At 36.2% G+C, this 13,981-nt stretch overlaps 1 protein-coding gene across 7 annotated transcripts in view; it reads left to right on the top strand.

Moving 5' to 3' along the window:
- STRN3 (striatin 3) overlaps positions 1 to 13,981 on the top strand; it is a 105,636-nt gene that overhangs the window by 89,373 nt on the left and 2,282 nt on the right. For 6 of the 7 annotated variants that reach the window (XM_042989517.1, XM_042989515.1, XM_042989521.1 and 3 more), the window contains 4 exons: positions 1,374 to 1,541; positions 2,829 to 2,969; positions 7,188 to 7,295; positions 13,857 to 13,943. In XM_042989517.1, coding sequence (XP_042845451.1) covers positions 1,374 to 1,541; positions 2,829 to 2,969; positions 7,188 to 7,295; positions 13,857 to 13,943 — 504 coding nt within the window. The remainder of the gene's footprint in view (positions 1 to 1,373; positions 1,542 to 2,828; positions 2,970 to 7,187; positions 7,296 to 13,856; positions 13,944 to 13,981) is intronic. The other variant, XM_042989516.1, reaches the window with a different exon arrangement.

The following is a 13,981-nucleotide window of genomic DNA, read 5'->3' as shown; positions in this document are numbered from 1 at the left end:
TTAGACACTAGTAGATTGGGTGGTGGAAAGATGGGGGAGAGGTTCTTCAGTGTTCTATTTTCTCAGTGAAGTAGATAATCATTCATGAGGAAGGGAGGTTGGGAACTATGAGAATTCTGGAGATAATAAGAAATAGCTGTGGAGGGGTTCCTGAGTGGCTCAGTCAGTTAAGCATCTGACTTTTGGGTTTGGCTCAGGTCATGATCTCATGGTTCATGGGTTTGAGCCCCTCATCCAGCTCTGTGCTGACAGTGCGCAGCCTGCTTAGGATTCTCTCTCGCCCTCTGTCTGCAGATAGGAAATGTCTCCCCTGTTTGTGCTCTCGCTCTCTCTCTCAAAATAAACATTAAAAAAAAATTTTTTTAAATAGCCGTGGAAAGTGGAAGTTTACTAGAGATACAGGATTGTAGGACAGATTGTGTACAGTGTTATTTTCAGCTACCATGTCCATCAAATGATGATAAAATGTAGTTATGTCCATACCGTGGATATTACTCAGCATTAAGAAGAAAGTACTGACATGTTACAGCATGAATGAACCTTAGGAACATTATGCTAAGTGTAAGAAGCCAGTCACAAAAGGCTGTTTGTATGAAATGTCCATAATAAACAAACTTCTAGAAACAAAGTAGATTAGTGGTTACATAGGGCTGTGGAAAAGCAGGGAGAATTGGGATGGGGAAGGCGTGGCTAATGAGTGATGAAAGTGTCCTAAAATTGCGGTGCTGATGATTGAATAACTCTGTGAAGATACTAAAAACCACTGAATTGTACACTTTAAATTGGTGAATTATATGGTATGGGAATTATATCTCATTAAAGCTGTTTGTTAAAAAGTGTATGTTCTTCATAAGCTAGAGTATATTATGCTAAGCGAAATAAGTCAGAAAGATAAATACCATATGATTTCACCATGTGGAATTTAAGAAACAAAACAGATGAACATAGGGGGAGGGGGGCGGGGAAAGAAAGGAAAGCAAATCTGAAAATAGACTCTTAACTGTAGAGAACAAATAGGGTTGATGGAGGGCAGGTAGACATTAAGGAGGGCCCTTGTTCTGCTCCTGAAACTAATACTACACTGTATGTTAACTAAGTAGAATTTAAATAAAAACTTAAAATTAAATAAAATTAAACTCAAGACAAAATAAAAGCATAGAAAATTGCAAAAATACAGGAGAGTATTGTGGGGGAGATAAAAATAACCCATAATTCCACAACTTAGTGATGACCATTGTGTACACTTTGGTTATCTTCTTAGGGCCATTATATGTAGTCTTTTATACATAATTATATGGTAAGTTATCTTTATCCAAAACATTTCTTTCCAACTGTTTTAAGCTAATTTTTGTTTGTTTGTTGTTTCTTCCCAGAGCCAAATGTTCTAGCTGGCACTTTAGTTGCACATACAGATGCTGTCTGGGGTCTTGCTTATAGTGGCATAAAAAATCAATTACTGTCTTGTTCAGCAGATGGCACTATTAGGTTATGGAATCCACAAGAAAAATTGCCATGTATTTGCACTTACAATGGAGACAAGGGTGAGTATATTTTGCCCTATAAAAAAGTTATCTTTTTAATAATTTGGAAAGATACAAACAACAAAGCAATTGATTTACTATTTCTTTGCTACTCCAAGAGATGTATTGAAAGAATTTTATAAAGCTTGTGATACTCTTTTTACTCCTAGTCATTTCTTATAAACAAGAAAGGTGCTTTACAAGTACATCCTATAGCTTGGTGCCTTTTGACCTTTTCAGGACATATCCTATTTAAAAAATAAAACTCTTTGTAATAGTGCAGTAGACAAATGAGGCCGCTTATAGGAACAACTTGAAACCCTCCACCAATTCCAGGTGGCTGCCCACAAAGACTAAAGGGATCCCAGTCTTAAGCGTAGCTGATACCAAAGCACATTGGTTGAGAAGTCTAATAATCATTGAAATAGTAACCTTAAGTGGGAAGTACAAACTGAGTTAGTTACTTGTACAGTTTCAAATATTTTCCTGTCAATAAACCTTTAGGCAATTTGCTTTGTGATAACGTTTATTTATGTACATATGTTTATGTATTAGCATTACTCATATTTGAGTCACTTTAAAGTTATTTTTAAAAATCAGACCTTTAAAACTATGTTGTATTTTAGATGAATCATATATGCTTAATTTTGTTAAGTCTCTTCAATACATTAGTGATTCTACTAATTTTTCAATTACCCAAGCTTTTGAGGTAAAAATTGATTTAGATATTTGTTTCTTACTTCATCTGGGTAATTAATTGCTTGACTCTGGATTTCACCTAATTGTGCATTAATCTGGCCCATTGACTTCAATAAAGAGAGAAATTGCTGCTCTGGACATGGCAGGATAGTAACGCATTGGCAGATTCCAGACTCTAAGCTTTATGTTCACAGATCCAAAAATTCAATCTGTATGAGCTACATGATGAGGCTTATAGGTCTCAAACAGGTGTATTCTCCCACAACAGTGATGTGAGAATGCTAATTTATCATTTTACGGTAAAAAATAATGTTGGCAAGTCGGCCAGCAGACTCACCTTGGATTTTTTTTCTTTCTTAGCAGAAAATGCATAAGAGAATTAACTTCTGCACATATCTCCTCTTAACTTTTGAGCCCTCTGTTTTTCTTATGATGTTAAACAGAAAATTATAACAACTTAAAATAATTAAGGGAAAATTACCTGTTGTATCTCACTATCCTAATAAAATCACTCTCGTTTTCATTATTAACATTATTTCAAAAATACTTGAGAAAAGCAGGGATTTCTAAATTGTTTTTACTTTGTGTCTCTTTGGGGATCCTTTTCAGAGCATGGAATCCCTACATCAGTTGACTTTATAGGCTGTGATCCAGCTCATATGGTGACCTCTTTCAACACTGGTAGTACAGTAATTTATGATTTAGAAACATCACAATCATTGGTGATGCTATCCTCACAGATAGATTCTGGTAAGTTTTCATAAGTTTCTTTGAAACCTTACAAGATTATTAAATAATAACAATAATCTTTTAATTTTCACATTTTGACTGTTTGAATTTATGATGAAAAAATAGTTTTAATGCGTTGTAGTTGTACTCATTTACATTGTTTTCTGCTGTTTTCTCAAATTATGCTTAAAAGCTTAGAGAGTATAGGGGACAGAGAGTAGAGCAACACAAATGCAAAAGGGGAGTTTATTTGTTTTATTTTATTTTATTTTATTAAGTTTATCTTATTTTATTTTACTTAAGTTTATTTATTTATTTTGAGAGAGAGAGCACAAGTGGAGGAACAGAGAGAGGGGGATACAGAGAGAATCCCAAGCAGACTCCTCACCATCATCATAGAGCCCGATGTGGGGCTCAAGCTCATGAACTGTGAGATCGTGACCCGAGTCGAAATCAAGAGTTAGATGCTTAACCGACTGAGCCACCCAGGCGCCCCGAGGGAAATAATTTTTAAAAAAATTTTTTTATAATTTTTTTTTTTTTAACGTTTATTTTTGAGACAGAGAGCATGAACGGGGGAGGAGCAGAGAGAGAGGGAGACACAGAATTGGAAGCAGGCTCCAGGCTCTGAGCCATCAGCCCAGAGCCTGACGCGGGGCTCGAACTCACGGACCGTGAGATCGTGACCTGAGCTGAAGTCGGACGCTTAAATAACTGAGCCACCCAGGCGCCCCTAAAATTTTTAATGGAAATACATATAAAAGTAGAGAATATAAGCCTGAGGAATTCATTATCCAGCTCCAGTAATTACATCTGAATGGCCATTGTTTAGAAAGTGGTATGTGTTTTTCAGTTTATTTAAATAGGGATCCAGATAAGGCCTATGCATTGTAATTGGTTGATAAGTCTCAGGTTTCTTCCTATCTGTAGGTTCTCTGTCCATCTCTTTTATTTCCTTTGGGTTTTTTAATTGAAGAAATTGGATAGTTTGTCCTATAGAATCTCCACGGTGTGAATTTTGCTGTTTGCATCCTTGTGGTATCATTTAAGGTGCTTTCTCTTTTCATTTCATTTCTGTAAATAGTTTATACATCTAGAAGCTTATTCAAACTCAGGTTTAATGTTTTTATTTGTCTTCATTTTAAAGTTTTTAAAGGTTCTTGGCAAGACTATTTCATAGTAATTTGTGAACTTTTATTGGAAGTAAATATTGTCTGGTTGTTTATATTTTTCTTACGTTTTCAATCTTGATTATTGCATAGGTCCATAATTCTCTTGAAAAATGATTTTCTAATACTTTCATTTCTTTTCCACTTATTAGCTAGAATCTGTCTATAAAAGGGAACACCCCTTATCAGTAATTTGGTTACCCTGGAGTTAGTGATTATAAGTGAAGGGGAAGGTCAGTTGTTGATCCCCCCACCTTTATCAGTTTTCAAAATAATGAAGTGGTTTCCTAGCATCACCTAAAGGTGACCATTGAGGGATGCCTGGGTGGCTCAGTTGGTTTAGCATCCAACTCTTGATTTCGGTCCAGGTCATGATCTCGTGGTTCGTAAATTCGAGCCCACATACGGCTCTGTGCTGACAGTGCAGAATCTGCTTGGGATTCTCTCTGCCTTTCCTCTGCTTGTGCTCTCTCTCTCCCTCAAAATAAATAAACTTTAAAAAAAAAAAAGGTGTCCATTGAGTCTCTTGGGGTGGTGTTTGTTTTTATTACCATCGTAATCTCTGATCTCAGATATAAATTATCTGATGTGTTTTAATCTACTGCAAGTTATTTTTATCACTCCTCAGATTATTTCATCTTTGGCCAAGTGGGAGCTTATTCACTTTGGCTCTTGAGTCATTTTGACCTGAATCTGCTAGTCATTTATAGCTTTCTCACTTTCTGATGTAGCAAGATGTTTAGGTCCATCTTGTTCATTTTGTGCCTCAGACTGAAATTACCCATTTCTCTAAGGAGTCATAGTTTCTTTTATTGGAAAATGGCATTTAGAGACCACAATATAGGTGCAAGGCTATTGGATTGGTTCTCATGGCTTTTGTAGCTCTTGAGTTGCTCATTGTTTTAGGCTTTTTCAGTGAACAGAGCTACAAATGCACTTTTAAGAAAGAAAAACACTGATAGACTTCATACTAATGCTTCCTATTCAAATACTTCCTGTTCAAATTTAGATTTATCTCATTGTGGGGCATCTGGGTGGCTCACTTGGTTGAGCGGCCGACTTCGGCTCAGGTCATGATCTCAGAGTTCCTGAGTTCGAGCCCCACTTCAGGCTCCCTGCTGTCAGCCCAGAGCCCACTTCAGATCCTCTGTCCTCCTCTCTCTGCCCCTACCCCGCTCCCACACACTCTTAAAAATGAATTAATATTTCATTAAAAAAAGATTAGATTTATGTCATTGCTTTTTACCTCATTTTATTTATTTATTTACTTATTTATTTTTAAAGTTTGTTTTGAGAGAGAATACAAGTGAGAGGGGCAGAGGGAGAGGGAGGGAGAGAATCCCAAGCACTAATAGCACAGAGCCCAATGCTGCTCTCAGTCTCATGAACCATGACATCATGATCTGAGCTGAAATCAAGACTTGGACACCTAACCAACTAGGGCACCCAGGTGCCCCTTACCTCATTTTATTCATGCTAAACTCTTGGTTCTCAGCAAAATCATTGTAATCTCGTTTGATTCATTCCACAGTACAAATACAGTCATCTCAGAATAATAAAACCAGTACCACCACCAATAGTAGTTTTGTATTCATGGTATATTCCACTAGGGACAGACAGGCTAATTACTGTGCTTTAAAGTTACTTGAAATGGTTCTTTTTTTGTGTGTTCATATCCCAATTGGATATACAGTTACATTCTTTTTTTTTTTTTTTTTTTTTAATGTTTATTTATTTATGAGGGAGAGAGAGAGTGCGAGCAGGGGAGGGGGAAAGAGAGGAAGGTACAGAATCTGAAGCAGGCTCCAGGCTCCAAGCTGTCAGCACAGAGCCCAATACAGGGCTTGAACCCACGAACCGTGAGATCATGATCTAAGCCAAAGTTGGACACTTAACTGACTGAGCCATCCAGGTGCCCCTACAGTTACATTCTTTTAAGTTAACTTGTGTTTTTTGTGAGTGCTTTAAAAAATAATCACTTTATTATTATTTAAACCATTTAAATGGTTTCATGGTCAAATCTCCACATTATGCTCAGAGAAGTCTTTTCATCTCTATTCCCTTTCTCCCTCTTAGGTAATGTATCTTAAGTTCAGTTAAGAGTTCTTATATATATATGTGGAATGACTGATTTAGTTTAAATCTAATAATGTTGATATTTTCCCATTCGTTTTTATTTTAACATTTATTTATTATGAGAGAGAATCCCAAGTAGGCTCCATGCTGTCAGCACAGAGCTCAACATGGGGCGTGATCTCACAAACCGTAAGATCATGACCTGAGTCAAAATCACAAGTCCAATGTTTAACCTAACTGAACCACCCACACGCCCCTCTGAATTTTGATCCTTCTCTATCTAATTTAGTAAAACCTTTAAGAGTTTGGTTACAAAGAAAGGTATCCCTAAGAACATTGATTCCTGTTCTTGTGGTGTTTTTTGTTTTTTGTTTTGTTTTGTTTTGTTTTTTTGTTTTTGGTGAATGTGGGTAGGATGGGCATTGTTCCTTGCAAACATCTAATTATTACCTACACATTTTTTCATTAAATGCTTATAATTCATTTATGGGCTGTTTATTTAAAGTACTAATTACTGTGCGTCTTTTAAGATTCTAAATCATTTAGTGGTGCCTGAGTAGCTCAGTCGGTTGAGCATCCAACTCTTGATTTCAGCTCAGGTCATGATCTCATGGTTCATGGGATCAAGCCCTGCATCAGGCTCCCTGCTGACAGCGTGGTGCTTGCTTGGGATTTCCTGTGTTTGTACCCCACTTGCTCTCTTTCAAACAAACAAAAGATTCTAAATCATCTGTACTGACAGTCTGCATTAAACTACTTCTAACTTTTCCTAAACTCAGAGTTAGTACTATCCATATTATAGGACATGATAGCTTAAACATGTATTTTTAAAGAAACTTTATCTCTCTACGGCTCTGGTTTTCTCAGATTTTTATTTTATACAAATGCTTTAATTTCTAAATGATTCTTATTTTTTGGTAAGAATAAAAAAACCATCATCCAGTTTTTAATTGAAGGTTTGAATTTTACTGCATTATCTTCCTTTATTTTTCAGGTTTACAATCCAATAATCACATTAACAGAGTAGTAAGTCATCCCACACTTCCTGTTACAATAACTGCTCATGAAGATAGACACATCAAATTTTTTGATAATAAAACGGGTAAGTAGATTGTCTTTTTTTCTTTTTAGTCTTAATAATACTGTAAATTTGACATGATCAAAAATGCTATTTTGGTGGGGGTGCCTGGGTGGCTCAGTCCATCAAGTGTCTGATTCTTGATCTCAGCTCAGGTCTTGATCTCAGAGTGGTGAGATCAAGCCCCACATTGGGCTCTGCACTGAGCACAAAGGCTAGTGTTTTTTTTTTTTTTTTGTTTTTTTGTTTTTGTTGTATTTTTTTAAAGGCTGTTCTTTTATGTAAGACATGGACTTTTTGCCTTCAAGATTGCTAAGTTAAGCCATTTTAACTAAGATTTTTGTTTTACTTACATGTCAAGTTCTGTTCTTAAGCATATATAATACCTTGCCTATCTATTAACGATTTTTTCATGTCATGTTAAATATAAACTCATCCATTTGAATTTTTTTCTTCATATTCTGTTGGGCATTAGTATAGCAGAAGAGGTCTCTTTCTGGTGTTTGACATTTCAAATATGCTGTTAGAATTATTTCTCAGCTGAAATGATAAAATAGTGGAAATGGTTTATGCCATTTTCCCTCCATTTCTTGTAAGGAAACTTACCAATTATATAGAAGTCAAAATAAATTTTAATTTTGCCATAGACTTGTTTCATCTGTCATTAGAATACCACATAAGTTACTGTTTGTGCTCAGCTAGAGAAGCTTCTTTGAGAAGTTAAAATGGGTATTGAAGGATTTCCAAGTAAAAAAACTTATATGTTAATGGCAACCCTACTGCAGGGCAATAGATTAAGCGAGACAGCAAATCAGAACTACACATTCTCTTTGAAGTTTATAGAGAACATAGTTGGGGCGCCTGGGTGGCTCAGTTGGTTAAGCGGCCGACTTCGGCTTAGGTCATGATCTCACGGTCCGTGAGTTCGAGCCCCGCGTCGGGCTCTGTGCTGACAGCTCAGAGCCTGGAGCCTGTTTCAGATTCTGTGTCTCCCTCTTTCTGACCCTTCCCCGTTCATGCTCGGTCTCTATCTGTCTCAAAAATAAATAAACGTTAAAAAAAATTTTTTAAATAAAAATAAAAAAAAAAGAGAACATAGTTATAATTATTAATCTTTAGAGTCTAACAACAAATCCCTGTGTTAAAATAACACTCTAATGGACAGGTTCCTTTTAACTCAGTGGAACAAGTTGAGAAGAGAATGGATATTCACAATCTATATTGCACAGGAAAGAAGATTCATATTCATATGAAAGTTCTCAGTTTAACACCTTCTCAAATCATTTCTTTGAACATTTTTATGAAGCCTCAAGATCTACCTCTGCTGCAAGCACAGAGATAATTTCCTTTACTGTATTTATAAGAAGATTAAAAAAAAATTTTTAATGTTTATTTTTGAGAAAGGGAGACAGAACATGAGTAGAGGAGGGGCAGAGAGAGAGATATACACAGGATTTGAAGCAGGCTCCAGGCTCTGAGCTATCAGCACAGAGCCTGACATGGGGCTCAATCCCACAAACTGTGAGATTATGACCTGAGCTGAAGTCAGTCACCTAACAGACTGAGCCACCCAGGTGGTCCTATAAAGAGATTTTTTGTAAATTACCTACTGAGGATTTATATTTGTAAGGGGAGGTTCAGGAATTTTAGTAGTGTATTAACAGCAAAACGTGATTCTCTAGAGCTATTTTATTGGCAGAAATCAAGAACGTAGTAATAAAATTTTATTTAATAACAAGGAGCCTATAGTTTTTCAGATCATTCACAAATTCTACCAATTTATTCTTTCTGTTAACGAGTCTGGTTACCTTATCTGTAATGTAAAGACAAAGCGATAGGCTCTTAACAATGAAAAAATTATTTCTAAATCCTGTCTCACTTAGGGACACCTGGGTGGCTCAGTCGGTTAAGCGTCCGACTTTCAGCTCATGTCATGATCTCATGGTCCATGAGTTCCAGCCCTGTGTCGGGCTCCATGCTGACAGCTCAGAGCCTGGAGCCTGCTTCAGATTCTGTGTCCCCCCGCCATGCCCCCCTCTCTCTGCTCCTCCCCCATTCACACTCTGTCTTGCTCTCTTTCAAAAATAAATAAATGTGAAAAAAAAATTTTAAATCCTGTCTCACTTCACACACAGGTAAACACTATACATAACAACATTGAGTTAAACTGTAAATTGTGTTCAGATATACTGTTTCCAAAGAAACTTTTCCCTGAAAAATGTTAATTCATTTAAATGTGACAAACTAAGGGCACCTGGGTGGTTCAGTCGATTAAGCATCCGACTTCAGCTCAGGTCATGATCTTGCGGTTTGTGGCTTCAAGCCCCACATTGGGCTTTCTGCTGTCAGCATGGAGCCTGCTTCAGATCCTCTGTTCTCCTCTCTCTCTTCCCCTTCCCTGTTTATGCTCTCTCTCTCTCAAAAATAAATAAAACATTAAAAAAACTTTATAAAAAGTAAATGTGGGGCGCCTGGGTGGCTCAGTCAGTTAAGCGTCCAACTTCAGCTCAGGTCATGATCTCACAGTCTGTGAGTTCGAGCCCCACGTCGGGCTCTGTGCTGACAGCTCAGAGCCTGGAGCCTGCTTCGGATTCTGTGTCTCCCTCGGTCTCTGCCCCTCCCCTGCTCATGCTCTCTTTCTGTCTTAAAAATAAATAAAAACATTAAAAAAATAAAAAAAAGTAAATGTGACAAACTAGAATATTTCCATAACTGTTCTGATGTTGCCAGTTAGTTAAGTGTCTAATAGAATATTATTCTGGCAAATGACTAATATATTTAATCGATTTTTTAATCTCAAACATTATAGAAATTGATACTATGAATGGATTCAATAAGTTCTTAGATTTTAACAGCAAAAATATATTTAGCATTTTGTATTCCACACATACTAGCTATATGTTCTGTAAGGTGTGGTTTCTGCTCTCTGGGAGCTTATCATTGTTTGGGGAAATAGGATGTATGTGTGTGCTTGCACACATGCACGCACACGTGTGCACTCGTACATGCAGTAAGATGAACCATGCTAGATAAAGGAGTTTTCATAGTATGGGTTTGGTCTTTGCCTTAAACAAATGGTAAGGTTTTTTTGTTGTTGTTTTAAGGAAAGAAGGTAGTAAGAAATTCCAGATAAGGGCATATTTTGAGCAGAGTCAGCATGGTGGTAGAAACTTGGGCTAGAACAGAAGTTTCTTATAGGTAATGCCAAAAAGGTAAGTTTGGAGAAGAGAAACCCAATCAATGGAGGAGAACTTTTCAGAGCCAGGCTAAGAATGATGAATTTTTGTTTATACTATGCACTGTGAAAACCACTTAAAATATTTGAGTAGGGGTTTATAAAATTGGTTTAGAAAGATTATTTAAATTGCATTATCTGGTAGATCTTTGATTTTAAATAATTTCAGTTTCTACTATTCTAGAGAAATATTAAGGGCTCGTGATTTTTAAAATTTGGTAGAGATATAAATTTGTGTTGCATATACTGTTCCTGAGAGATTTAGTTAGTGATAGTGAGTCTAGGAGAAGGTGTATACGTGAGTAATATGGAGGAGTTGGAAACAGAAGATACTGAATTTGTTGTGGACTCATTCATTCACAATTTATTGAGTGTCTGCCATATCCTTGGCATAGTTTTCATTGCTTGGTGAACAAAACAAAATGTCTGGTCCTCTTAGAATTTATACCCTAGTGTTATATTGCTTACTGCAAGTGAGACATTGTTCTATTAGATTTACATATATTAACATGTTTGTTCCTCTTATAACTAACTGTAAAGTAGATATATTATTATTGTCTCCATTTTAGGTTTGAAATAAAAGTCTTAAAAGAAGTTACATAATTTGTTCATTGTTACACAGCAGAGAGAAATTAAAGGGTTGGGATTCACACTCATTCAGTTTGCTTCCGCAGTCCACGTTTTTTTAATACCTATTTTTGTCCCCATTTCTTAGCGGCCCATGATATTGATTATCCAAGTCCAAGGGCTTAAGGTGCCAGGGAGGGGAGAATAGGTGACTGCATGTATCCTCTATTTGCCTCTGTTACAGAAGGAAAGAATTAATTTTGGTCAGCGAAGAGAGGTAGTAGCAGAGGCATGAGTCAAAAGGAAAATTGGTTAAATGTGAGAAGCTTTAAGTATATGTTGAGAAAGGAGGAATCCTAATTCTTTGGAGGTGTCAGAAGTTTTGTGACTTCTGTGGTTACCAGTGGAAGCCAGCATTCAAATTGGTTTTGCATTCCACGTATTTGAGGAGAGGAAGGGTTGACTCTAAACTGACTCAGGTTTTCATAGTGAGGGTTAATTTAGTGCACCAGGAGGGTTAATTTAGTGCACCAGGAGATAAACTGGGAAGATTATAGTACCCTTAAAGAAATGGGTATTTCTGCTGTTTGGATGAAAGAATTCTTTGTATTTAAGACATGTTAAATTTAGGAGATACAGGATCATTCTCAGGAAAGAAGTTAGCACTAGATCTGTGAGTTAAGAGTGACCATCATAGATTTGACTTTTTCAGAAAAGCTAATCTTGCTTAACCCCTAATGATTTGAGAGTATTGTCCTGGAAGCCAACAATTTCATACTTGGTTTTTTTATAGGCATATTGCGAGGAATGGATTCTAGAACTGATAGATGAATTGTGTTGGACTAAGCAATTAAAGATAGTATGTTGAATGATTTTTCTGTAGTAGAGAAGAATCCCTAAAATTATTCTGTTAGTATTCGTGAAAAACCAACAGATGTCGTTTGAAATGATGAGAGACTTAATTTTGTACTTAACTGGTGACATGCTTAGTATTGCCAGAAAGTGATAGGACTTTTTACGTTTTTCAGAGTAACTTTTTGCACGTTTGATTATGTTGTGGTTTTATATTCAGGCCAGTAGCTGTAGCAAATAACAAAAGTAGATATATTTCATATTCCAGTGTGGAATGTCATCAGAGGACCAGAAACCTGGCAAATGATTGTAACTAGAATTCTGGAGAAGGCCTCTCATTAGGAGCAGCTCAAGCATTTGAATAGTAAAGACTCATTGCTGAGTGAAAGGGGAGGAAATTTTTTTAAGTATCTGTATTTGCTATTTTATTCTCTTCTTGGATAAATGAATTTATGATGTTGCTTTCTGTCTATCCAAAAGCATATACTGCCAGTGTGGAGGCTAATTCCCCTGCCCCCAAAGTATTTATGCAACACAACTTTGTACTTGTAACTTTTTTTTTTTAATTTTAACTTGCCATTGAATCCCGTTTTCTTCCAAATCTTCATTGAAGATACTCATTAAATCCCGTTTTCCAGAACAGTGTTTTTGTTACTATCTGGGGAAATGCAGAATAATTTCTCTGATATACTCCCACCTCTCTCCCCTTTCTTGTTTCTAATGTACAAAATGATTAATATTTCAAAGGATAAATGAATTTGATAATAGAATCTTTAGTTAGGAATATATCCCATAGTGATTTATTTATCAGGAACCCCATAAATGAAATACTCTTTACATTTCTTAATGAGAAAGATTCTTCCTGTTTTTAGTTTAATTCCGTTTACATGATCTTAAACCTTGGACGCAACCATACAGTCATTATGTTTTTCACTGTCTACCAGATACTGTCAGATTGTCACACAGATGCCTTTTTTAGGAGTAACTGGGAAAGTTCTGCCTTGGAATTAAAATTCTTTCAAAAAATTATTACAGGCATACCTCACAGATATTGTGGGTTCACACAACTGCGTTAAAGCCCATTTTGCAGTAAAGTGAGTCAAATGAATTTTTTCATTTCCCAGTGCATATAAAAGTCATGTTTATACCTTACTGTTATCTCTTAAGTGTGCAATAGTATTATATCTAAAAAACCAATGTACCTGCCTTAATGAAAGAAAACTTTATTGCAAAAAAATTGTTAACCATTGCTGAGCTTTCACTAGGTTGTAAGCACCAATCATAGATGACCGTAACAAATATATTAATAATGAAAACGTTTGCATGCAGTATTGCAAGAATTCCCAAACTGACACAGAGACACAAAGTGAACAATGTTATTGGAAAATGGCGCCAGTAGATTTGTTCAATACAGGGTTGCCACAGATCTTCATTTTGTAAAATCACTGCAGTATCTGTGAAGCATAGTAAAACTAGGTATGCCTGTATACTGGGTGAACCTTGAAAACCTTTAAATGACAGAAGGCACACACAAAAAGCCACATGTTACGTGTATGATTTCATTTGTATGAAGCATCGAGAATAGGCTAAATCATAGAAAAGGTAGATTAGTGGTAACCAGGGACTTGGGGGAAGGGGAGAAATAGGGAGTGACTACTTAATGGGTACGGGTTTCCTTTTGCAGTGATGAAAATGTTCTGAACTGGATAATGGTGATGGTTGCATATCATTGCGAATGCTCTAAAAGCCACTGAATGGTACCTTCCCAAATGGTTAAAATGGTAAATTTTATGTTATGTGTATTTTACCACAATAAAAATATATTGCTATAGTGATTGTCTATTTTATGTTGATGCTGTGTTATGGTTTCTGATCTCTCAAGTTGGTAACTATTTGTGAAAACTTTATCTTCTGTGTTATGTTTTATTTAGGTAAAATGATCCATTCTATGGTAGCTCATTTGGATGCTGTTACAAGTCTAGCAGTAGATCCTAATGGAATCTATTTGATGTCTGGAAGTAAGTCTGAACTTACTATACTGCCACAAGCTTTATAA

This window comes from Panthera tigris, chromosome B3, assembly GCF_018350195.1.
Source record: "Panthera tigris isolate Pti1 chromosome B3, P.tigris_Pti1_mat1.1, whole genome shotgun sequence".
Lineage (NCBI taxonomy): Eukaryota > Metazoa > Chordata > Mammalia > Carnivora > Felidae > Panthera > Panthera tigris.
Note: the sequence above shows the minus strand (reverse complement) of the source record. Positions and strands in the feature narration are given on the sequence as shown.